Source organism: Halichoeres trimaculatus, unplaced genomic scaffold, assembly GCF_033239565.1.
Source record: "Halichoeres trimaculatus isolate MK-OKI-2021-1 unplaced genomic scaffold, fHalTri1.1 fHalTri1_scaffold_8, whole genome shotgun sequence".
Taxonomy (NCBI): domain Eukaryota; kingdom Metazoa; phylum Chordata; class Actinopteri; order Labriformes; family Labridae; genus Halichoeres; species Halichoeres trimaculatus.
The window spans coordinates 30,149,422-30,176,640 of NW_027437186.1; the positions used below are offsets into that span (position 1 = coordinate 30,149,422).

General features: G+C 38.4%; 1 protein-coding gene across 1 annotated transcript in view; it reads left to right on the forward strand.

The window, feature by feature from the left end:
- Positions 1–27,219, forward strand: part of LOC141795517 (uncharacterized) — a 161,148-nt gene that overhangs the window by 36,564 nt on the left and 97,365 nt on the right. Inside the window, exons 11-14 of the mRNA XM_074676421.1 lie at positions 5,093–5,137; positions 24,590–24,619; positions 24,721–24,747; positions 26,216–26,269. Coding sequence (XP_074532522.1) covers positions 5,093–5,137; positions 24,590–24,619; positions 24,721–24,747; positions 26,216–26,269 — 156 coding nt within the window. The remainder of the gene's footprint in view (positions 1–5,092; positions 5,138–24,589; positions 24,620–24,720; positions 24,748–26,215; positions 26,270–27,219) is intronic.

Consider the following 27,219-nt stretch of genomic DNA (forward strand, 5'->3'; position numbering starts at 1 on the left):
GTCCTCTTGGCCAAGCTCTGCTCTGTTGGGTGAAAAACAAATGGCTCACATAGTTTGATACGTATTTGTGGTAACATGTAACCGTCTACTCCAGACCTGTTCGGTTGGCGGCTGAATTAGACCTTTTGACAACCTCAGTCAGACTCTGAAGTAATTAATGAAAATACACATGTGATAACTATTTTAAGGTACAGTACAATTTTACTAGCGGCATATAGCAAAAGAGAATCAGTGGAGCCAAAATACCATGTACATAAACAAGTTTAAATTAAATGCAAATAAAGGATTCGCTTTGTTTGTGTGTGTGTGTGTGTAGCAAGAGTCTGTGCAAAATTCAATGGCTGCAATGAGTCAGTTTGCATAGTTTTTAAAGAGAATTGTAGATCAATGAGCATCAATCATTTTCTATCTGAACAGTGACAAAGTAAGTCAAAGTAATGACAAGAGACTTTCCAAAAAGTGAAGGCTGAGAACATGTGGCCACCTCTTGAGTCAAATAATAGGGCTCACACCAAAGTACAAAATACTGCAGTTCTTTGAGTGACCACTTGAGGCTGATCCCAAAAGACCATGAAGAGCCATTAAGACCTGTATTAAAATGCCTATTTTGACTGCTCGGTACAAAAACAGTTGAACCATTGACTCATAAATACACAAAAACCACCTTATCAGCTCCACCTTGCAAATAGCGGGTTGGACTCCCTTGTACTTTCAGAACTGCTTTAAGTCTTGGTGTCATAGCTTCAACAAGCTGCTTAAAACATACCACAGAGATTTTGCTCCATATTGACATGATAGCATCACACAGTTGCTGCAGATTTGTCGGCTGAACATCCATGGTGACAATCTCCCGTTCCACCACATCGTGAAGGAGTGCTATTGGATTGAGATCTGTTAACTGTGGAGGCCAGTGGAGTACAGGGAACTCGTTGCCATATTCAAGAAACCAGTTTGAGGTGATTTGTGACATGGACCATTGCCTGCCGGAAGTATTCATCAGAAGATGGGTAGACTGTGCTCATATAGGTAGCACATGTTCAGTAACAATACTCAGGCAGGCTGAGGTGGATAGGTGTATGTGATAGAGTGGTCAGTGAGTGTAGCTCATATAGAGGAATTTTTATGAATGGTCTGTTTTACGGAGGCCAAAGCCCGGGTGTTTACATTCCTGTAAGGTGGCTCCACACACCTGCAGCTGATAGTAAAAAGAGGAGGTGAAGACTGACAGAAGGTGAAGGGGTTATTCTTCTTCTCTATAGTCTTTTGTGACAGAGCTCTGAGAAGCTAGATTTTTAGTTCCCTGTTCATTTTTCTTTTTACCTTTTGAGAATAAACATAATGAACGTAATTTTTCTCCCAACTAGTTTCCTTTCTAATCCTTGACCACCCACTTTTCCTTCTTGCTGTAATACACAATTTTAGAGCTCTGAGAGAGCTTTTTGAAAGTCTTTATACTATTCTTCATGATTTAAAGCTCAATAAAATCCCTGTTTCTCTCTCACTGGTGATTTAGGAACTCATTATTTCAGTCTTTCACTGAAACAGCCAGCCCTCTGGAGGCCTGTCAGAGGCAGGGCTATGGGCGTTGGTGTTTGAGGCCCGCCCATCCAACGAGTCGCAAAACGATTATGGAAAAAAAATGAGGCTCCTCTCAAATAAAGACAATAGCCTTTTTTTAACTGGATAAGTGATGCGTTACTTGCTTTTTACCATCTGTGATATTGTCATCAGTAAGATTGTAGACCAACAGATGTGTGGGAGAGTGTGCCCTGTCAACAGGAACCTCCACTCTCTGTGACGGCTGATCTTGTCTGTTTTTTTAAGTGAGCCTGACCTGAGGTATTTTCAGGTGTTTGAAGAAGAAGCTCTGGGATTTATTCTCAGAAATAAAAAGAGAACACACCGCCAGAATGAAATCATACCCTTTAGATATTTCATTTCACTAAAGTGATCCATTCTGCTGAAGATGGCTGTGGAGGCAGTAAACAGGATCATTCCTGCATGCGCAAGGTGGCTTAATCCTGGACCTATATCCACTGAAGATGTTAAGCTCACCGTGGGGTGACATATCTGCCGATGAACTGTGATACATGGAATATGAAATAACGCGTAATGGCACAGCTCCCTCCACTTGTGATATGTGAGAGGAGCTTTAAGAGGAGGCTAAAGCGGTTTCGTTACACAACAGTGCGCAGAAGAAGTCCAAATCATGAGCAGTTGAAGGAGTATTGATGTTGATGCCAGTGCACAGGCACATGTCTTGAAATATTTTAAAGGAAAGCTCAGCTCCTTGTCGATAAAGCCTCTTCTATTGCAGAGGAGTCTTATGGAACCTGTTTTCTCTGCAAATCAAAACACGTGTAGTGATCATATGAACGTCTGCATGTTTTACATTCACAGCAGACATCCTTTTGCATCTTCAGATAAATTGGCACAAGTGTTTTCTGCAGACTCTACAGAAGCCATATTGTGAGAACAACAATTTCATGCAGCTGTCGATACAGCAAGAGTGATGATATGGCTGACCTTGTCCGCTGTAATGTGGCGGTTTGCTTGAGCTTTACGGGACGCAGCTGAGGTCATGAAAGTGTATAAGTTACACCCTTATAACAGCGCCAATGAGTTCCAAGAGGTCTCACACATTTCTGGCAGAGAGAGTGGAAAGTCAGGGCTGGGTTTGCTGTGGAAGAATCAGTGATGAGGAAGATATTTGTGGAAAATAAATCTCCGTCAGCTTACAATATGAAATCTTACACATGCTATAGACTTTGCAGGAGCTTGGATTAAGCATCTCTAAGGGAGTTTGGTATCTGGTTCTTTAATATGTTTTTGCATCAGTGTCAAAGTCATGCAAGTGAGCTGTGTGCAAAGGGCAGTGCATGAAGAAATCGTTGTCACCCTGTTGACATTTCTGTTTGTTTTTTTCCAGTCTGGACACATTGTTGCAGGAACGATGCACTAAAACAATTCATTTATGCAGCGGTGCTTTCAAACTTAAAGTTAAAGATAAATCACTTTGTTTGAAGCTTTTTTTAGCATCTACCACCTTTTGAAAAATATTTGTTGCTTGATTTAGATAAAAAAGAATTGATAGAAAGAAAACACTCATTAAAAAATGTACAATACACCACTTAAACAACCTTGTCACTGAAAAGCATTTAATATGCTGAAATATTTTCTTGTAACTATTGGCTTAATTCTCAGAAAAGTATTATTTCTAATACAGTATGCAGTATTTTTGCCTGTTTTTGCAATTATTTTTCTGTTTCTTCAGCTGCTTCACTGGAACATTTCAACCACGATTGTTTCATTATTTCCACCTGTTCTCATTCATGCATTCTGGCTTTTGACAAGGACTGTCAGGAAGGACCCAAAGGCACAGCTCATAACAAAAAGAGGCTCTTTGTTAACGAGTAAAAAGGCTTAAAAAATCTCAGCTATTCTGGCATAAACAAAAAAAGCAAAGTCACAACAAATAAACAGAGTATGAAATTCGTAATTCAAAATTAATCAAACGGGAAAGAATACTGTTGGAGGACATGAGAGGTAGCAAGGATGGCAAATGATTGACTAGACAAACCAGCACAGGAAAAGGGTAAAGACATTGACTTTTATACAGAAGGTAATGGAATACAGGTGGAATGAGGGGCAGGGATCACAATCACAATGGCAGGAAGTGAAGTGACCTGAAATGTGAGGCAACGTGAACACAAAATTAAGCTGAACATGACAAACATGAATGGTGCAAACTTAAAAAAATGGACGACACGTGTCAGCTTCATGCAATTGCAGGAGAGGATTCAGGCTTTCTTTGCAGTAGGGGCCTAACTTGGTCAATGACTTTTGCAGTTGTAAATGAAGTATCTGTACTAAAAGCTGTCGTGCATTTAAGGGCCCTGGGTTTCTCTGGTGCAGGACAATGCCTGGCCCCATGTGGCTGTAGTGTGTTGGCAGTTCCTTGGTGAATTGAGCCTGGTTTGAATTCCAACAAGGCACCTATCATGTTTCAAGCATCTGATGCTACTAAGTACCACCATAGACTATCTGGGAGCTCGCTGATGCCCTGATCCAGGTCTGGGAGGGGATCATGCTGACTCTTCAGGAGCATGCCCAGACGTTGTCACATTATAAGTTACAGTGATAAAATTCCCCCATGTTTAATTACCCCGAGCCTGCGACTTAAAATTTTAACTTGACTTGCAGGGTGATGTTGAATCCAGCCTTTAACGGGTTGATGGTTTTGGTTTTCTATTGACTCTGATTTAAGTGGTCCCTTTAATATTTTTGGCAGTATTATTACAATAATATCAGACGCTGTGTTGGGGGTCTCCCAGGGAGTAGAGGTTTAAGAGTGACGTCTTCCGTTCAGCAGAATCCACAAACTTACAGTATTTATGCAGCTGTGATACTCTCTCTGGTATCGTCAGTTTTCTCCTGCTGGAGTTTCAATCCTGACAGCAACCAGTACCAAACTTGTATAAATTGATATTTATGACTGATTTCTTCTGTCATGGTTGTCTTAACATATCTTCTAGAAAAACAATAGATCACCTCTTTTTATACCTTATACTGGACTACTAATATCACTGGCGTTTGAGACATAGCACACTTTCTATAGAAAGAAAGTCCTTAAAGTTCCCTTTTTGTCTCGAATAAGGAAACATTTAAATCCCTTTGCTCCTTAATTCTTTAAGTACAGTTTAAGGTTTTAATAACAACTTAAAAAAATGGAGATAAAGCTCACATCACATGTATTTATTAAAACTTTTACAGCAGCTGTTATAAAAGGCACATTGTGCTGATTGAATTACAAGTTATCCCTGCAGCTGTACTTGGTACCCCTTGTAGTATTGAGTAATCCTCTTTGAGATACACAACTTAAGCCTGTGTAACTAATATCTGATGAGAAACTATTAAACAAAAAACACTGCAAACAGTGTTTTCAGAGTGTTCACGTTCCTTGTTGTACTGTTGGGATGAAACTATAATAAGGAAAATGGTGAAAAAAAGTTTTTTTGTATCAGTCATGTTAAAGTATGGACTTTCCAAAAGTCCTGTCCTCACCTTTTAACTTTCAATCTTGTGATTGCAGGGGGAACTTGGATCAGAAGGGCAAAAGGGAATCGATGGGGAGAAGGTAAGTAGTACTATCTCCAGCAGACATAGATTCCATACATAGCACATCAGCCAGATCTAGTTTCGTCAGGGAATCAATTCTTATAGGCTTTTCATTTTCTGTGTGATGCCCTGGGGGAAGGGGGAGGCCGGGACCAGTTTTCTGTGCCTGTTTTCAGGTGCCTGTCATATCTGGAGAAGATCTAAGTGTGTTCTAGCCTGCAGTGTCCTTCTGCAGTGAAAATAATTGATATGTATGCTCCCATCGGCTTGGCATACTAATGGACTAAACTAATTTTTCAAATTACAGTACAGCTCTTCTAATGTCATTCCAGGTCAAACTTTACTGCATGCTTTTAAATCTGACTGCGGTGATGAAACTAATGTATGTCTTGTAAAAAGATGCTCTAGAAGATGATTATTTCTGCAAAAACATACGCTTTAGAGAGGGATTTCTTTTCTGAACTCAGAGGAGAACATGTTTTAGCCCCAGGCTAATGAGTGCACTCGTTTTAAAGAGTTAAATCAAAAGCTGCAGCGTGTTGTGCAGCATTTGTTTGCCCTCTATGGCACAGTCTCAGTAGATGTGAGCCGTGCAGATGGTCAGTTTAAAGTGGCTTAATAAAGGGACTCCTTTTCATCACTAGCAGCTCTCTGTGTCGACAAACAGCTGCCACAGAAATCAGCTGCTCTGCAGGCCCTGGATCTGCACCCTGCCTGAGAGGAATCAGAAAAGAAAACCAAGAGTGGAGCCAGAAGACTGTTGAGCTGCAGCTGTACTTGAATAGAAATACCTGAAATTAAAAACTGTTTCACTGTAAGTGTGCATACAGTACACAAGCATGATGAGTTTTCTGAAAGATAAAAACAGATAATTTAACCTTTAATGCTGCAGTCTTTGGAAAGCTGTCAGCATTCAGGGAACTAAGTTACTCAGGATAAATGACAACTGGTTGTGTTGGGATGTTATGAGATGTAAAAATTAATCTTAGAGTTATAAAAAAAGTTTTTAGCATAGTTTGATATTCTACTCTGACTTCTTTTGGGCATTTTCTGCGTGTCTGCTGCTGTCCAGTGCAGCAACATGTGAACTGTGTCATGGGATTACAAGAAAGAGGCACTTTTGAGATAGTTAATTAATCATTAAATAATGAAATTTATTCTTTGTTTGCATTTTGCAACAAAGCCATTATAAATGTTTGGCTTATGGTGCAGCCATTCTTGAGTTGTTTTGCTCTGCATAAATATGGAAAAAGGAAGTTAGTCAGATAATGAAGATCTGCTCCCCTTGTCACTTCGTAATGAAACCCATTTGCTTTAATTGTCCTCATTTAAACCCAAAGAATAAAGTGTGTAAAGTAGAAGTGAGCTTGTTGTTACTCTAGCAAAGTAGTCAAAAGAATCATAGGAACAAATTGTGAGGTTGGACACTACTCACAGCCAGCGCTGCACACTTTGTTCCAGCGTAAGTAGCAATTGGCAGCCTGAAAAGCCAGTTTACGTCACTCACATTTGCATCTGAAAGACATGATCAAGTTTATTTACATACAAATTTGAAGTAGTGGGACCACCTAACTGGAAATTAGCTCCCTCCTCATCAAGGAATGACTGATTTGTTGTCATAATATTATACACAAACCGTGACGGGGGGTGTACATCACATCTTTTTCCAATTGATTGCTACTCTCGCGCTCCGGCAATCAAGAGGAAAGAGTGACAGAGCTGTGAGCTTCCCTCTCTTTTCCCTCTCCGCTTACTGGTTCCCCCTGGGCTCAGTTGACTGGACATTCATGGTGCACAAACTGGAAACAGCTGGGAGCTTCTTTTCTGGAGACAGGGACTGTGTGGAGAAAAGCAGCTGCTCAAAACTTTCTTCGAAGTCACCAGTTGATGTCGTTTGCTAATTTGCATATCAGTGCAGTGAGTTTTTGTCGCCAATAAGTTAGAATGGCATTTTGTTCGTGAGCGGTTTCTAGATTCGTGGCAGGGGGGCTTTTGAGAAGTGAAGCTAGTTGCTAAGTTGGCAGCGCTGGACGGAGGGTCAGCTCAGAGGCCGTCCTGCCCCCTGTGCCCTGTGTGCTTTCTGTATTTGTGTGTGTGAAAGGCCTGTGCTGAGGTGGAAAAACGTAGTCACCAAATAGAAGACTCTCATTATGGTGACAGTATTCGGTCCGTGATCAGAAATAAGGACAACAGACAAATCCTCAACTCATCCGTGCATTTCCTCATTTTGGTGCAGCTGAAGGAAAAGCCCTCAACATTTGATAAACCACATCTAAAGCTCACTCTTCAATGACAAGATCAATACCAATTTTTCTTCTCTGTGTCCAGCACAGACAGAGGTCTAGGACACAAACATGTTTTCCAAGATGGGTATAAGGAGAGGTGACTTGTTCGTGATGGCTGTGAGTCCCATGTGGGTGGCTGGGCTTTCTACGGTCACGCTCACTTGGCTCCTCATGTTGGCTCTCCAGGGATTTATTATGTTGCGCCCCATTCTCTGACTGATGTGAAACAAAGGAAAGTTGAAGAATGGGGACTGTGTTTGTGAAACATTGCTTGGAGCAGGCTTGTTTGTTGAGCTTTGAAGACACCCATTTAGAATAGCAATAGATGGCTCTGAAACATGTTTAGCCTTGCCTGACACAAAAGCAGACACTCTAGTTAAATCAAAAGCGAAAAACATATGAATCAGAAGGCCGTATGCTGTTTGTTTGAAGGCCTGCAAGAGGGACTACAAGAGGCACCATTCACCAAATCAGAGAGGAATCAAAATGATTTTAAAGCATTTTTTTTTCCTTTTTGGAATGATGTTGCTTTAAAAGTTCAGTCCAATAAGGGAACAGACTTTTATATGGAGGAAGAAAAACAAGCTTGAATGTTATGTGTATACACAATTTAAATTGATACAAAATGATGTTTCAATACAATACAAAATGGTACATTATGAAGCCATAAGCTGTAACAATAAGGTAAAGTAGAATGTAAAACTGTACGATACATTGCAGTGCCATATAATTTGACATAATGTGATACAACATGATACAATATTATTATTATTATTAATTAATTATTATTAAATTATACAATATTGTGCGATTCGATAGGTATGAAGGATATACTGTAGAATACAATATGATACAGAACTGTAGTATACAACATGATATGGTACAATCTGATACTGTAAAACACAATTAAGTACAATAATATATAATACCATACGATACATTAGGGTTAGTTAGGATACATTAAGATATGATATTATATTATATTATACTGAAGGTTAGATGCAATACAATAGTTTAGTGTAAAATAACACACTGTATAATTAAATACATTATTTTACAATAAAATATTGTACACTATGGCAGAGTATGATACTGTACGATGGCATACGAAATTGTATTCTTCTGTGATGCCACATATTATCTAAATAATTAACTGTACAAAACAGTGTAACAGGGTCTGATCGGATATGATATAATCTGATTTGATATGATCCGATATAATTTGATGCGATATGGTACGGTACGGTACGGTACGGTACGGTACGGTGCGGTGCGGTACGGTACGGTACGGTACGGTACGGTACGGTACGTTACGGTATGGTACATTGGGATACTGTATATTACAGGCCTGGAGTGGTAAATTAGGAGGATCTGGACAATTCTAGGTAGGTCACTTGGTTTTGTGGCTGCGAGGGCCAGTGTAACGCTGGATATGGCACAAAAACAAGAATATAGTCTGTAAGAAGAAGTATCGTGGTGCTGAAAAGGCAATGATTAAAAAAATGAAAAGCATTACAGTCTGATGCGGCCACGTGACAAACTTAGTACGTTTTTCCATCCATACAATCTCGCGGGATGAAAAAGAAACTCCTGATGGACAAACAGCTAAGGCAAGATGGAAAAGAAAATACAGTATCGCTCCTTAACCACCATCCATGTTTATGAATTGTGTGGTGTTGTATTTATATGATTTGAATAGCAGCAGCCTGTGTTGTGATGCCACATCTAAACAGGTTAGCAGGTAAAATCTACAATGAGACACAAACCTTATTTGCTCTGACATGGAAACAATAATTTAGACAAGTATGCAGAATTACAAGGGTTATAGATCAAACCCAACAGATAAGGTTGATATTACATTGTTTTACTATAATGGGTCATGATCTATAGTGGGCCAGTCTGACCCTGGCACAATACCGTGAGATATTATACTGTATGATACTGTATGATGGTGTGATATGACATGACACAATACAACATAATTTATTGTGGTGTGACATGATTCAGTTTGACACCAATATATTATTTACAGAATACTTCAATACCATGTAATGTGATATGATAAAATAAACAATACAGTAACTCCATTATAAAGTATATAATGGGATAAGATGAATAGGACAGATAAGAAGAATAACTGATACGGAACAGTATGGTCACTTAAAAATTTTACTTTTGAATCTATCCACCAAACATGCTACATTTTATGAACTGTCAAAAAAGCATCAATATTGATTGAAATGGTGTGCCTGGTTACAGGATAAATATAAATCCAAAGCTCACTCTACTTTAAGCTCTGATTTTGGTCTTTGCTCCCTCCAAAGATCAGGAAACTATCTGGCTGCTGCTTTTATTGTTTGTGTGCTGTACAAATATTACGCAGCTGTGGCTCAAACATTGGATTTGGTCAGATGAAAAACAAAAACCTGGTAGACTGAAACACCCTGTGGAGAAAAGTGATTTCTGTTTGATATGTCTCCAATAAACTCTTTGTTCATGCAAGTAGCCATGAGATTCATTTAGAATTAAAACACTAACATACAGACATACCTACCTTCATTTTCTTTTAGCTCATGCCAAGTCATGGCAATTTATCACAGTTAATACATTGTATCACATTTTCCTTGCATGTACCCTTGAAAGCCAGGAAAATGTTGGATCCGGCCCCCTTATCCATGAAATTACAGTATAAATCAAAGCGTGATGGGATGTTCATTAGAAATCCTTCCTGCAGTTGTGCTGTTTTCTGTGATTTATTTGATTTTACGACCCAACCCTTGTGTTTGATTGAGATTAATATGAAGACAGGACTCTGGAATAAAAGATATGGTTAACCTAGCTCCATGTCTCATCACAGAACAGACCAGTGACTGGATTAATGGGTTAAAACCAGTGTCCCCAGTGCCTCTATAAGTGGGCGGATGGTGTTGAGTCTCATCAATGAAATACGACCGCAATAAGACGACCAGTGTTCCCAGTTAATCACCTGCAGTAATAAGTTCCTAGGGAGGATAAGTCCAGAAGAGGTAATTTCAATGACCTAGACAGAGGATCTTCTGGGACTGGATGTGGATATGCAGACTTTTAGGCCTCTGAAACTTAAATAGCAGTGAAAGTAGATCATGAAATCATGTTAAAGTCCTCTAATATTCAGTTTTATTTTTATACCTCTGCTTATTTGAGTTTAACACCTTAGAAATCAACTGTCTGTGTTAAATACTTTATTCTGATTGGTTAAGATTGCACAATAAAGTTAAGTAGTTCTTAATGTTTAACCATGCAAATTATATTAAAATCACTGTCTTATATCCACTTGTATTTATGACTGGTTGGTGACTCTGTATTTAAGTGCTGCCTATCTTGCTAATTAGGATCACCACTTTCTCACTATACATTATCCCATAGAAGAAAGATTGCAGCTGTTGCAGATGTTTGATGTCTCTTGGGAGCCGTTCTCTACAGCTGCAAATTCTGTTTTCTTTTTGGACCACCAGCAGTGTCATTTGTTACAGTTGGTGGTCTCGAGAAACTCCAGGTAAATTTGACGGGTATTCACAGCTTTTGTCTCGACTACTTTAACTGCCATTAAAATATGCTGCAAGCAGAGGTTCAGGAATTCAGTAAGTGGTGTGGTTGAAAGGCCCCCCCTTTTATCTGTGTAGCAGAATTAAAAGGAAGAAATTTGAGGGTTTGTGCCATCATTATAGAAAGATGAAATCCAACCTCACCTGTCCCTGAAGTGTCTCTCAATGCCAGACGATAAGTGGTCAGACTTCTGCTGCGTAAACATCAGCAAGCCAAATATTTCTGATTTCTTGTGCACCATTCTTTTGCCTGTGCTGCACTTTTTCTTTTAAAGACATCAACTATAAGAGTCGTTTAGTTTCTGCAGGATGTACAAAGCTTTAGCTTTATATAAATAGTCTATCCACAGTCCAAATGTAGTTTTCTGAGTTGTTACTAAATACACTCTGACAGAAAATTTAAGTGTACTCATAATGCAGAACACGATTCACTTCAGAGTCATAATTAATACATTTTAAGATGAAAGCTGGGGGCTGTATGAAAATGGACTCGTAGCCACAATTTCCAAACCCAAACAGAAAAATCCTGGGAAAGAAAAACGAAGACAAGGAGCTTAACAACTGATGTTCCAACTAAAAATTAAACAATCTAACATGATAACCTAATCAAGGGGTACTGACTTAGATGCACATCGTAAGATCAAACAAAAGAACACAAACAGCAGGAGAAGAGATTCAAATGATGATAATAATAAAAAAGATATAATAGCAATAATGATGTTTGTCCAAACTGTGACTACTACTAATAATGATAATTATAAATACAGCAGTCAGATAAAAGAACAAGGAAATAAAATTACTAGGCCAATAAAAGAGTTAAAATGAATAAGATACTGATAATATGAATACAAGTAAAAACAAGAAGAGAACCAAAATAAGGGAAAGGAAATACAATTTCAAGTTTGATAATAAAATACATATTTTTGTAACAATAATGAAACCTGCTTGATAAATTCAGTGAACCCATTTACTGTGACTACCAGAATGTATTACCCGACTGGTCCCTTTACTGCAATTAGCTCATATTCCATTTTTAAAGCCAGTGTGTTATTTAAGGCTTGAGTAGACACCTGAGACGCCAGAATTCTATCTATGAGCATGTGATCTGGTATCGTTTTGCAGATACACGTCCTGCGGGACAGAAAGAGTGCACGGCGTGCTATCTTGTGGGTAATCCAAGTTACATTTATGGATACGTGATGTTCATTGAAGTGAGTGGAGTGTCGTAGAGAAAGAAGTCAAGCAACACTGATAGAACATGATATGGAGTGCACGAGGAGATCTCTGACAGTGTGCCGTACTCTGATATCCTCCCTCCATGGCCGTTTGTTTGGCCTCCCTTGGTTACAACACTGAGAGTGACAGACATGGTAATAAGCTACCTTTTCCAGCTCTCAGTGTTAATGCCATAAGTCTTATTCCACACTGTATGTACTGGTGTATCGCTGAGCAGATGGAAAGTCACAAAAGGCATTTCCTGCTGTAACCTCCCTGGCATTTGTAGGCCGGCCCTCAAGATATCTATGTTACTCAGAGATCCTATTCCGCAGAGCTTTAAAGGCCTGTCATTCAGCATTACAGCATTTCTCCACCAGAATCTTCTGAATGCTTAATACATCTATAATTTTAATTCAGTCTCGCCCCAGTAGGCCGAACCCAGTTTGGTGATGATTAAATTGTGCTCAGTAACTAAAACCTGCAATCATTCTACCTCTTGTCAGACGGGGGCAGTGACCTGCAACTGCTCTGCTCGGTAAAAGGTATAAGTAAACCTAATTAGACTGCATTTGTACATCCCCGCTCCTCTGGCTCAGTTTATTTGCTTGCCTTGGTCCTCCTGTGCTGGGGAGTTGCCAGATTGTCTTGTGGCCCCACCACTGCAGGAGTGACGAGACACAGTGGTGTGTGTAATTAGCAGGCGAGTGTACACAGCTCCCCACAGTGTTCTGACCTCGTGCTGCAGGAACGACAGCCTCACAGCCGGCACGAGCCTGTTCTCAGCCTCTTTCTCCCAGCTTTATCCTTCCTGGTAAATGCAACAAAGCCCAGAGTGTGTAATAAAAGCTAACAATGTACCCCAGCCCCTGTAGTCTTCATACCCCTCTGTGTCACTGGGCACCTGAATGGGGCCTGTGGGCTGATGGCTGAGTCCATTAGACAGAGGGGTAGCATCTTCACGTTCTGTGTTCCCTTAAGGAACCATCAAATGAGTTTGGATCTTTTTGTTTTCATCATTACTGAATAATTTAAAGCTGGTTAGCAGAAAAGTTTTCAACACTGAGTTTCAGATTATCATCAGAAGTAAGACTTTATAGTCAACTGAACAAGCTCTTGTTGAACTATCCACGTCAAGTAGTCGTTTAAAACCGGTATACATTTTTTCATAGGTACGATAAGCTTTAAAATAACAAAGCAATGTTTTCACTCCTTTTTCTACTTTCATAGATCTCTTGTCTAATTTTCAGTTTCTGAACTTATGAGATATTTTTTTTTGTCTTCTGTGCACAACACCAGTCTGCATCTTAGTTCGATACGTTTGTGGCATAACAAACAGGTTTTAACTACCAAAAACTACAATCTAAGAAAGAATTTGTCTTATCTATACCTTTTTAAACTTCATATGAGCCACATCTACCTAACAATTCCTAAAAAAAGGGTCTTATTTCAGGATATTAAAAGACAAAATTGATGCCTGATTTTCATGGAAGGAAAAGAAGAAAAAATGGGGGAGAAAATGTAGTACCTTGTATTGAGACATTATTCTTATTTCCAAAAAATTACTAGGCATATTTTTCTTACCCCATTGACAAATTCCTTTTTTGCTGTTACAAGTAATTCAGTTGTCATTTTTGGCTTTCAATATCTCAAGAAGCAAAGACACAAATGTAGAGAAAGAAGTCAGATTGAGTGAAAATTGCTTAATGGTGAGATTGTGTATTCTTGTTTAGGAATACAAACATTTTATCTGTTTTTCGGAATGTTAGTGGTGGTGAAGGGGTCAATGGGCTTGTGGCTTAGTGGCTCAGTTGCTCAGTTTCCAGTTCATACCAAGCTCCTGCAGTCCACGCACACAATACACTAAATCTTCAAAGAGCACCTGGAGACACAGCCTGTTGTGTGTGAATGTACACACAGCATCACAGAGCATCCTCTGCCATCAGTGTATGAACGTGACGAGTCTTATAAACGTGCTTCAAGTCATCAGAGGACGAGTAAAACACTTAAGAAGTACAGTCTGTGTAGTTTTTGACAAGCACACCAACATTTCTCGGGTTTAGTTTGATTCTTTGTTCTTTGCTTCAACAGATGTCAACTTACAGTGTTTAACTTCTTATAGAATAAGAAAAAAATTGACATTTTGCTGCTCTTTCTGTTTCATTAAATCAACATGTTTTGAAAGTGTCTTCATAAGTGGGGATCTTGAGAAGGAGAAGAAGAAGATGGAAGGAAAGGTCTTACAGCTAAAAAAAAAAAAAAATACTATAAACTGTTAATATTGTTAAAATTTTTCACTAATAAAGTTTTAGCAAATGAAAGATCTGCCATGAGGTTTGGAACCAAAATATCTGTTCAATAAAACTGTCATTTATACAAAGAATTATTGCTCTCCTTGAAAGGATATTTGAGAGTATGACTCTATTTTCATTTTAGTTAAAAATTAAGGTTTTACAGTTGAAGTAGAGGACCTAATAAATAAAACCCAAAATTTTCTTTTTCTATACCAAATATTCTCAAAAAGACAGTAAAATCATATCTGTTACCTTGAATTAAAGTCTGATACAAATTCCGAAGAGCTCCTGTGTGCAACAGAAAACTAATTATCACAAATCATTGTGAACACTTTTAATTTAAAAAGCAAAGTAACAAAATGTGGGAAAAAGCAGCCTGGCTGAGCAAAAACTGGTTAATTGTGAATATTCCATCTGTGCCCAAAGTTAGATTTCATGCAAAAAATATCAGGACTGCCAAAAAAAACCTCAGCCAAACATATTCAGCACTCACTTTTAATTATGCTGCTTTCTTGTTTTGTACATAGCTTCAGACGCATCCAGATGCTGTGCCGCACCAACAGGTCCTGACACTGACAACACTGAAATCCTCTGAATAATCACACAGACAAACTTTAATCAAAGAAACTTTTTATTTTCTCAGCCAAAGAATGTTTGGTCATGTTAAATTAACAACCACAGGCACACATGAGAGAAAGAGGCTCAGATTTAGTGGAGAGACTGCATCGTACACATTTTGGAAGCTTGATAAATACCAAATCTTTTTATGCAGAGCGGTTTGTTTGTGGTGATAATTACAATATTTACCATCAGAAAACATTTTATTCTGCACACAGATTATCCAGCGTTGATGGAAAGCCGAGCTTTACAGTAAAACAGGATGAGCGATTCGGTAAACCCTGAGTGAATAAATAACTATCTGATTGGATGAGCTTCAAAACAACTCACCAATCAGCTCAATACAAATGCCTTCTTCAGCCTGGGGTCGAACATGCTGTTAACAAACTGTGATGTTTTTGCAGGGCGCACAGTCAGGGTGGAGTATTTTCTGCAACAATGATGTAAAACTGGAGCATTTTATAGATTAGAACAACTGCTTTTAGGGTTCAGCAGCTATAGAGTGCTGTATCCTGATTTTCAAATCTCTACAATACAGATTCATACATTGTACAAATCCCTAAATCTGTCTGCAAACTGATCAAAAGGCTCCTTTGTGAAAAATAGCACCAGGTTTTCTCGAGACTTGCTAAAATAATGAGGTCACCATGCAGTAGGGCTGGGACGATATGCATTTCTCACGATTCAATTCATTAGATAGATACAATTTTTGGGTTGCCAATTCAATTTGAATAGCAATACTTCGATAGATACGATTTTTGGCATTTTTTAGTTTGCCTTTTGAACACCAGACCGTGCGAAAAAGTTAAATGATGATAATAATGTCTACAGACTATATCAGAAGCCATAATTTTCTCATAAAATGCACATCACATGAGTCGGAGAGAAACTTTTCATTCTCTGCTGGAGAAAAGTGGTAACTTTTTTCCAATCCAATTTATAAAGAAAGGGTGAAATGAAGAATTTGAACTTTTAAAAAATTTTTTATTTGTTTCAAGAATCACAACTTTGATATTGCCAATCAAAAAATCACGATGTAACGTATAACAATTTTATTTCATATCCCTATCATATAGGACTGTCTAAATTCTTGCTTGTGTTGTACCTTGCGTTAGACAAAAGCGTCTGCTAAATGAGACTTTAAAAATGTAGACTGGACAATCAGAGGGAAAGGGGACTCTAAAAAAGACAGAAGCATTTTGGACACAAGTTGTCTATGACACTAGTATATGGGCAAAGGGGACATTTTAAACTGTAAATCATGTAAAGCTAAAGTAAAAAAAAAACAAAAAAAAAAAACAGCACAATACCCCCTCTCTAAGATTTCCTCGAGGAGTGGGTTTAACTTTCAGCTCACTCCTCAACCTCTCAGCAATTAAGACAATTTAAATTCAGTTTATTGTAGGCTGCAGGTTTATGTTCATACATAAGGATGTACTAGCACTAATATATAATTCATTTAAACCACCACTATCATCAAGTGTTTTTTTGACAGATATTTTCTCTTGGGACTGTTAAGACTAAGTTTTGATGACAAGACTTGCTGCTTCAGGTGACTTTGAGGCTTAGAGATACACAGATTGGCTTGTTTGAATGACATATGGCCACATTGTAGCTGTTTACCCGGTGACTGGGCTTTGCTGCTTGTGTAACCAGACAGAAGTCAGCTCAAATCCCCAGTGTTTCGACCACCATCTTTGAATCACTGCAACGTCTTTATTTTATAAAGCGTGTGATTTACATCTCCTTTAAGTCTCCAACAATAAGCTGTATTAGATCAAACATCTTCCCTGTGTTGCCCAAAAGCTCACAGTGGCAGTGAAGGATCTTTACAAGAGGACATGTTCAGAGTAAAAAAACCTTTTCAATGTCAAAATGTGATAAAACGTCTTCATGACATAAATAATGGAACTTTTCCCACAAGATTAATCTTGAAGAAAGGACCTGAAGTTGTTTACATCCTGGTTGTCACATGAGCCTTTCGCTCTCATGCTTCTTCATTTCGGCCACAGCTCTGGTAATAACCGTCTCTGGATCCCCTTGTGTCAGATTGTCCCACTAATGTGTTTAGCCTGTCATTTAAAATAAAGTATTGGGCTCTCGTGTGCTGCTATGACACAGCTGCCCTGTTATTGACGCTGTCCGGGGGCAGGGGACTTTTAAAGCGTGATGCAAACCAGCACAATCATGTCGCATTGAGTGCAACTTATAGCTGCATTAGCTGCCATTAGCACAGAAGCAATTATTTTACACCACTATTCATGGCCTCTGTTTGCTAAATGTTCAGTGTGGGGCTTGCAGAGAGAAGGCAATGAATTAGTCATGTCTCTAGTGCAGTCAGACTTAATGTGATAAAGGTAGGTAATCATCTTCTGCAGATATATAATTCACTATTAATAGCCCTTCTAACTCTAAATTTAACCATGACAAATGATTGCATTTCTGAGTCATTTTACAGACGGCTCACGCGCCTCATTTTTCCTCTTCCCCTCTAACCTGTTTTAAAGACTTGCTGCTACTGGCCCAAATGTGTCACACCTAACAAGACTTACTGCAAATTTAGCCTGTCAATATGTGTCAGGCCACATTCATCAGCGATCATTCTTTATCTCGGCTGTCCTTCTCCTTTCACATTTCACCACCGCCAGGCTTGACTTTGCCCACAGCTTACGTTGTTCGATTCCACCCGCAGGTCGCGTGCTTCAAGGTCTAAAAACAGTGACAATGACAGCCTTTGCTAAGCTTAAATGCAAAGAGGGAAGCCAAGCGAGTGTGGTAGGGGAGGGACTGTGTAAGCAGCTGATTGTGAATCTCTCAGCTTAAATTTGTCTAATGATTGACATTATCTGCTGCGCTCCGATTGACAGGTTGTGACAGGCATGAGAAGCTCACACCTGACCTGCATGAGATAATACTGAGTGTCAACACACTGACGTACAGTAACACATGTTGGTTTCTTTTTTTCGTCATCCTCTCTGAAGGAACTATACCTCAACACATTGTGTATTTTTTTGTTCCCAGGGTGTGAAAGGTGACCCAGGGCCGGTTGGTCCAGTCGGTCCTAAAGGAAGCAAAGTGAGTGTGGATGGAAAGAAGAACACTATCATTGTTTTCTTTTTTTTGCAGTGAAAACAGATCCTTGAGGGAATCTGTGTGACTGTCATGAGCTGAAACCTGAATCTCATAAATGCGTTTGGCCAACTGTTTGAAGTGCATCTATGATTGCTACTCCAAACATGGCCAGCTAAAAAAACGCTGTTATTACTATCATAACTTGGGGAGACCTTAGGGATGGTCATACAGAGCAGGTTTTATCCTGGCTGAGAGAAAATATCCTGCCCAGTGTATCTGTAGAGTATTTGTATATTCATGGGAATAGCTTTTGTAATGAACATACCCGCACAAACCCCTTTATCTTCCCCTCTCTAAGCATTTTTCATCTGCAGACCAAAGCCTACAGCAAAAATGTGGATTGCATACCATTACATACATCTGTAGAAAAAATCAGGGGCTCACTATATTCAAAAACATTTCATCTCTTGTATGCTAAATCAGAGTTTCTAAAGCTAATGGTGCTGTGAAAGCACCTCAAAGAGAGACTGAAGTTTATGAAGCTGCAAAAATGTGATAAAAAAATATACAAGTTTTTCTAACATCTTAAAAATACTATAGTCACCAGAAGAAGGAAACCTTATTCTGTAGTGTACAACCTCTGCATGGTTAGATCAGCAACAGAAAGCAAAGGCAACACTGACACTGCAACACAGTGTACAAGAAACTCAAGATTAACTTATAGTTATAACTCAGCATCTTCACCTTTGCTTCAAAATTTCAACTTTGTATCTCATAATTAAGCTTAAAAATCTATTTTTTGTATTAATACCTCACATTTTAAACTTTTATCTCTTTTAACTTTAATCCCATAGTTATCGATTTAGTTATGTATCTCAAAATTTTGCCTATTTACCTAAATAATTAAAGTAAAATAAAATTAGATACGACTTTATTGACCCCAGGAGAAAATTGTGTAGTATCTCATACTTAGATATTTAGTATCTCATAATTATGACAAAGAATCTTGTGTTTTTTGTTAAGTATCTTTTGACTTCAATGTTTTATCCTATGAATTTGAACTCATATCTCATAAATTGAACTATCTTTTAATTATGACTGACTTTCAGATAAACCTTTTGTATGATGAATGTGACTTTGTAGTTCATAATGTCACCTTTAGATCTTTTAATAATAACTTAGTACTTTGTAAGTTATCTCCATTTTTTGCACATTATCTCTTAATCATGTCTCAGTGTCTCATAATTTCACTTTTCTTCTTGTAATTTCAGCTTTCCATCTCATAATTTGGACTAAGAGTCTTGTTTTTTCCCTAATTAGTACCTCACATTTTTAACGTAGCATCTCATGATTTTGACATTTTATCTCATCATTCTGACTTTTTTATTATGTATCTGGTGTCCCTATATATATTTCTTTACATGGCAGAAATGTATATAACAGGCAGTAGCTCAAGGGGTAGATCCAGTACAGTCAGTCTGACTGGTTTCACTGTCCTGAAAATGCCGCAGCGTTTGATGCTTGTTGTTATCTGCAGCCTCTTTAGAGTCTGTTCTCTGCATTGCTGACATGAATTAGATTAACTCCGTTACGATGCAGAAAATGTTGGTCTTTTTAAAGTTCTCTCCTCTTTTCATCCCACAGTGGGATTATTTTCCATGTATGAGATGAAATGTTTCCCTGTAATTAGTTGCTGTATCGTGCTCTTTTATATTTCCTGCTGTATGGAGCCTTTGTGTGTGTGTGCGTGTGTGTATGTGTGTTGTTGTCTTTTGGAAGAACTCACCAAATAATTGTAGGTGCAATGCTCTGTCTGCCAGCCTTGAAGTTATAATGAGGTCTTTGTGTTTGTGTGAAGACAACAGAGCATCACAGGGTATTTTATCCTATTTTCCGGATGGGAGGGCGGCTGAGGTGGGGGGAGTGAACGTTTGTTTGTATTGAAACTGACAGAGGGAGGCAGATTTGGAAACATAGAGTAATGAGTCGCCTGAATATCCCATAGCAGGCATATTTTAGCTGTGACATTCATTTAGACAACAAAACGAATTTGAACCACAAGCACTTTTTTCTTTCATCCACATCTGATAAAAGTGTTTCATGTGGTTCAGTCCACTGTTTCTCCTCTCTTCTTTACAAAGGCTGCAAGAATACTGGACAGTGATACATGAGTATTATCTAAAGAGACAAAAAATAAGAGAGGCAGCAAAAAGCCTGTGAGATCTTTGCCTTCTCTGGATTCTTCAGGCGTCAAAAGACATCAACAAATTTCCTTATAAGTCTTTTTGTGACTGTCGGTATGTCACAGTCACCTAAGAGAGTCTCTTATCTGTCCAATCTTAACAGTACAGACATTTTCCATGGTGTAACTGAGCTTTGTTGATTCTAAAGCCTGTCATTTCTAATAGCATCAGGCCAGTTGCCAGATGTCTGACTGTGTTCATGTCTTCAGGTGGGCTTCATTTTAAGATACACTGAAAATACAAATTTAATAGTGCACAGATATGAATAATACCTCTGTGCACAGTGATTTTTTTCTCACCTGACCTTTTAATCTGATCACAAACACATTCAATGGCCTTTGGGGGGGATGTTCAAAAGTTGAGAAGATGTAAAAATGGAGCTGTAGCACCTCCGAGCTCACAAGAAGTTAAACATGTTACTCGCAGAAGTTTTGAGGAGTTTTCATTAATTATTATCTTGCTTCACAGGGTGATATGGGTCTGCCTGGAGCTCCAGGGCTGCCTGTAAGTTCACACTGGTTCATGCTCTTCTCATTTGTGTGAGGTTATGATACTCAAACTAAATACTAATGGTCAGAGTGTGTTTATTTTGGTACAGGAGCTAAACTTTTAGACATTTCTACTAAAAGGAAGTGTGGACTTTTTTAAGCAGCTTCTAACTTCATTCCATTTATTTACATCCTGTATTTTAATTGCATGCTGTGCCCTTGCCATCAGCTTTTACCATTTGGTGAAAATTAAAAATGGATACCTTTATCATTTCACTCCAAAAATGCCGGTCATATGTTGTTTAGCTGCAGCACAGTTACTGCTCTCTTGGGTCGCAGCTCTGGTTAACGTCTCCTGCCATAATGCTCTACTACTCTGATGTAAACAGGCACAGATGAAAGATGGTCTCTCATAGTGCAGCGAGGTTTGTTGGATTTTGATCTTGAAAATGAAAACAAAGTTGAATGTGGGCTGTGTCTGGTTAAAAAGAAATATAAACATTGAAGTGGAGGAATGTTTTACCAGCACAGGCATGTGGACATTAAAATGCAAAGAGTGTAGACTGTATGATACTTGAATGTAATCTCTGTGTCATCATCCATCTGGTTCTGAAGTGGAGTTTTGAAGACTATCATCGTGTGATAAATAAATGCTGAACTCTATCTAACTTTTGTGGAGGTAGTGTGAGAAAAAAGGGCAGAGTTGGGGCAGCATCTTAGGCCCCTGCTGACAACCACAGTGTGCCCGCCTTCAGAAGTAATGGATTATTATTGTGTGCTGTTAGAAAAGTTAGCTATTTTAGACAAAACTCATTTTTGTACAAGGCTTTAAACATTTTTTTTGTCTGGCTTAGTTTTTCTTACGTAAGGATCATCTTTTTTTAAACTGTTGTATATATGATTTCTGGTACATTTGGTGCCAGCCTCAAGTGGACACTTTAGGTACTGCAGTTTTTGGGACTTCAATATCAGCTTCATTTGTGGCAGCAAGAGGTTACAGCTTGGCAAGAAGTGTGGCTTCATGTCTTTTGACATGTTACGCGTCTATTTTCTGAGTGTTGTCTAACATTTTTACGGGTCAGCATGTTGAAATGAGTGAAAAGAAGGAGGAGCTTGTAAGCATAATTCGAGAAAAGCACCCCCCCAAAAAAATAAAAAATAAAATAAAATAAAATAAAATAAAATAAAATAAAATAAAATAAAATAAAATAAAATAAATAAATAAATAAATAAAATTAATCTAAAAGAAATGCTTTCATTTGTTTTTGGGAATGTTATCATGGTATTAAGGAGTTTTTTTTAATTATTATCTTAGGGCAAAAAAAAATACCATCAGATGCCCTACATCCCCTGCCTGGTGGCTAAATCACAAAACATCTGAACAAATATAATTAAGAAAAAATAATAATGATAATCACATGAACTATTTAGTGTTTTATTATGAAACAAGTTTTAGAATATTTGAAAAATCACAATCCTAGAAATAATCTTGAAACTAGTTGGCCCAGAGCATTGCTTCTATTTACCACTTAAAAAAAATGAGTCTTTCCATTTTCCCCAAAGCAATTTAGAAGAATCAATGAATAATCACCATTTTTTAAATTATTATTTATCATTTATTCAACCCCTTGATGATAGTTTTTATGAATTTGTGACAAACCCTGTCAGGTCTGATGCAGCTGAGATGACCTTTGTATCCCCCTAATGCTTATTGATTCATATTCTAGTATACCAATGGTTGTATGCAGTATGTTGCAATAAATTGGTCAGAGTGAGCTTATTGTATCTATATAAATAATATAACTTATTTATAACTATTGTATGTGCTACATTCAAACTTACAATCACTTAATTTATTATCTGTCAGAATGCTAAATTGCGTAATTTTTATTTCATGTAATTTTAAATAAATTCAGGCAGTAAGGGTTTAATGTTCTTTATCCTTTTTTTTATTTTAGATAAAGTCTGAGAGCTAATGGCTCAAAGTTCCCCCGTATATGTGAGGTTAAGTTAGTTTTTCACAGAAACACCTTTTTCTGAGTACATTTCAAAGCCTGTGCTTTTTCACTTTCAGCTCAGGAGAGAGGTTGAGATGAATAAGTCCTCACAGGAGTCTTTTTTTACACAAGCATCTGCTCTTCTTCCTCAGTAAAGAATGTGTATACTTTTCCACCTCTGCTAGTGTGTGACCTAAAATGGCAGGACTGAGCTTTTGTAAATATCACAGCCTTTTGGCCGAGCAGGCGCTGCACAAAGTGTGAAAACATGTGGCCCACAGAGATGGAGAGCGAGGCACTCAGGTGAGCAGCTTCTGTGTCACATTACCATGGCCTGGGAGTGGGTCAAACACAGAGCAGATAGACAGGGCTCAGCGGGCATCCTCGCCAGGGCCAGGAAGGATAGGGATGAGCAGCCAGGCAGAGAAGAAGACAGGCTTTCAAGCTTGGGCAGGGGGTGGAGGATGCCAGGTAGTCACTGGCTGTATCCTACATTTGTGGGACTCACACTCATTAGGTTGTCCCTGCAGAACTATTGCAGTTACAGGCACCTGGGAAAAGCTACACCATTACATTGTGTGTATTTTGTTCTTGAAATTGGCTTAGCTGCAGCAGCGCGCTCTCCTCATACAGTACATAACCCCCAAATGTGCTCATTCCAGTGCACACACAGATTTAAGGTACACATGTCAGCACACAGAAGATGCATGTACACACAGATGCTTGCATAGCTACACATCAACACTTATACACTCTGTGCATCGTAGCCAAAGCGTTGGCTGCTGGAGATTAAAGGTAAACTGAGGGTGGTTAGCTAATTATGAGGGGATCAGCCTGCCAGTTTTAATCAGCTCTGGAGGATACAAAAACAGTGCCCTGCTGCTTTTGGGTCACCCCAGTTAATTCACCAAAGTGCCTGCAATACCCACAGATCACTGCTGCTGTCCGCAAGCTATTTCCTAATGTTTATTCTTCATCGAATTGACTTTTTTTCCTCGTGAGGGAGCATGTTGTTGGCAAACTTTTGCCAGTAAATTGGTTGGTGAATGTAGACTTGCTGCTGCTGGTGAATTTGCATTGTGTTCCTTGTTACCAAAGGTCAGACCTGTAAGTGCACAAGCCAACAAAAGATCTTCCACTGTGCGTAAATAATTGATTTATTAGTGAAAGCAATGCACACAGGCTGAAGCATGTTTTATTTACAGAGTGTCACGGGTCAGAGCTGTCACTCACATTTCACGACTACATCCATCTCAGCCTCCTTGTTAGATTGTTTTCTCTCTTGTTTTGTGTATCCCTGCAATAATCCTCAGACTGACACACAGGACATGTGTTGTGAATGGTCATTTCAGCAGCTGTCTCTAAGAAAAGTCAACAGAGTTTGACTCTTGGATGCCGATTGAAAGAGGACACCAATTACCGGGCTCGTATTTGAAAGCTGAGATGTTTTATGTGGCCTTGTGTCCGTTCTGTGGCCTGGTGGATAGACGACTCTGTCTGCCCTTTGCTGACAGTAGCAGGCAGGGTGTCTGGGGAGTTGTAACAGCGATGTCTTAACTTCTGTCCGGGTCACAGCGGTCAAGGATAGTTACCTCATGACCAATTGTGTGGCTTTCTTATGACTGTAAGACGTGTTCTGTTGACTGACATGCTTTATTGTTTCTTTTATTTCCAGGCTGACAAAGACTGCTTCAAGGGCGATCAGGTACTCACACTTAGAAATGATTATTTTCTGAAAATATCACGTCTTTCACTTTCTTGTAATGATGTTTTCTTTAAACATAAATCTTTAATTGCTTCTCACAGGGCTCTCGGGGTGAAAAAGGAGAGAAGGTAATTAATTACCCACTTCAAGTTTAGTACCCATCTTTATCTTTTGCACATATTCTCAAGCAATCAAGAAAAACTGTCAGGTTCAGCAAGCAATTATGGAGGCGCCATATGCATAACCTTGCAAGAAAACTTCAAAACAAAATCACACCTCAGCATACACCTTGATTAAGTCGCTAATAGTTCCTTATGAAGATTCTGTAGGATAATGGAATGAAGCTGTGATCAACTCAGGCTGCAAATTGCCTATTAGGAGGAAAGCAAGGAAGTTAGAAGAGCAGATTTTCCTCTTTCTTGTAGTCATGCAACTTTTAGGGTATTTTCTTATGGAAGAGGTGAAACATTTGGAGTCTTGTTTTATCTACTCAAAATTCTGACTGATCTCAGAATTAAGAGAAAAATTGAATTCTGAGATTGAAGTCGGATTATTCAGAAAAATAATCTACAGTCAAGAAGTTTAATAGTGGATTATGGCCTAAATGAAAGACAAAATAAGAGATGAATAAGAATATGAATAAAATTGAGGTGTTACAGTTGTATGGTCATAGGGATAAAGGTCCAATATAAGGACATTTAAAGTGTTATATTTTGGGAATAAAGTAATAAATTACCTGAAGAAAATGTAATAATTTAGGGGGGAAAAAAACCCTGTATGCTATCTTATTAGGTTTTTCACTTTTACCAAAATTGGGAAAGATTGTCTTTGGGTCTGACCTTTTTTTTCATGGTTCTGACTTTTATTTTTAGATTTACTAGAAGCCTAAATTTTAAATGCAAGTTTTTACCAAGCACAAGTCACAAGGCTATGGAAAGAAAATATTTCACTGGCTATTCACTTATTGAAATTAGTCCTGTTTATTTTATCTATTTATTTTTTTCTCAATGTAAAATTTATGATGGGTTTTTTTTTATATTTTTGACTTTTTTGTGAGTATGCCAAGAGAAAAATTCTAAAAAATAAATAAATAAATAAAAAGAAAACAAAATAGAAATCTAAGATGTTAAAATGAAGACTTTGTACTCTTGAATTAGTAATGACATAATTAGCTATTAAAATAATATTTTTTTCGTTGAATAAAGATGTTAAGTGAAATAAAAACACAGCATATCTTCAAAAATTCTGGCTTTGAATCATATTTAACAGATTTAAACAGTCAAATTTCTTTTCTTTTGTTTATACTCTTTTATAAATTTTAGTCCTTGTTTAATCCAGGGGGATAAGTGTCATTGAAGTCTTTACAACGGGCCAAAAAATAAAAATAATCCTGAATAAAGGACAGACCTTCAACCCCCCAAAATAAGAAAAACAAACTGTGTCCCTGGTTCCCTCCTGTACCTACACCAGAACACTAACAGGTTATTCAGGATTCTGCTGAGAATATGTTGAAGCATCTTTCTGAGAATAATGAACATGGAGCCAGTCAGTTTGAAATGTAGAACTCAGCTCAGTCTAAAACTTGTCCTTCCCCAGGGATCTGCTGGAGTGCCAGGTCAGCCAGGGGAACCAGGCAAAGAGGGCAAAAGGGTGAGTCAACAAAAACAGCCTGCCGGTTGTGTGGCCTTGCCTGTGGCTGAACTAACTGAGAGGAGCTGGCCTGGGGAAAGGCCAAACAGCAGCTGAGGGCTTGTTGTTGTTTTGGGGTCAGTGGAAAGATGATCTGTGGTGTTGGATGAGCCCTGCAAAGAGAGACGCGGAGGTGTGGGCTTGTTATATGACAATTAATGAATGGGCGTCATGGTCAAGGGGTCACACACACTCACAGTGTGACTGGCAGCACACATGGTTAAGTCCCAGTGGGTGTCACCGCTATCCAGTTACATTAAAAGCCAGCTTGATTTGGCTGAGAGGCAACGTCTATCACTGAATCAAGTGGAACAGAACACCACATCTATTTGTCACTTCAGCCTGTACTCTGCTGAATAGGAGTGTCAGCCATCACAAAGTCATGTCTTAATGAAAACTATGCATTCACAGCAGTATTTCCAAAGTCTTCTAACTCTGTCAAATAAAACCCAAAGTCTTTGTCGGAAATGGAAACAGGTTTATTTCTGGGTAGGTTTCCACATGCAAGAGATATAGCATCACATAAACAGTTGGTGCATATCAGTAAAATTTTAATGGCACCCAAAAAAGACAAACAGTATCATTTTGACTCCACTAAATTCAAACAAAGGGCTTGCTTTGAAGCTAAATCAGTTTTTATCTATTTATTTATTTATTTTACATCAATGTAATTATAACAGAGTTAGCCATACTGCTAACATTCATCTGTAGTCTCTAGTAGGCCAGAGAGGAATTCATAGCAACAGGAAAGGGCACAAGATACATATAGAAACATCCTGATAAGATAAAAATAAAACATGATAAGCTATAATAATGTCACCTATAAAAAATGTGCAAAAAAGAAATTAAAGTGCTAAAAAGTGATAAAGTGCTACTCTTGGAGTTGTACCACACAAAAGGTAGCCTCCAAT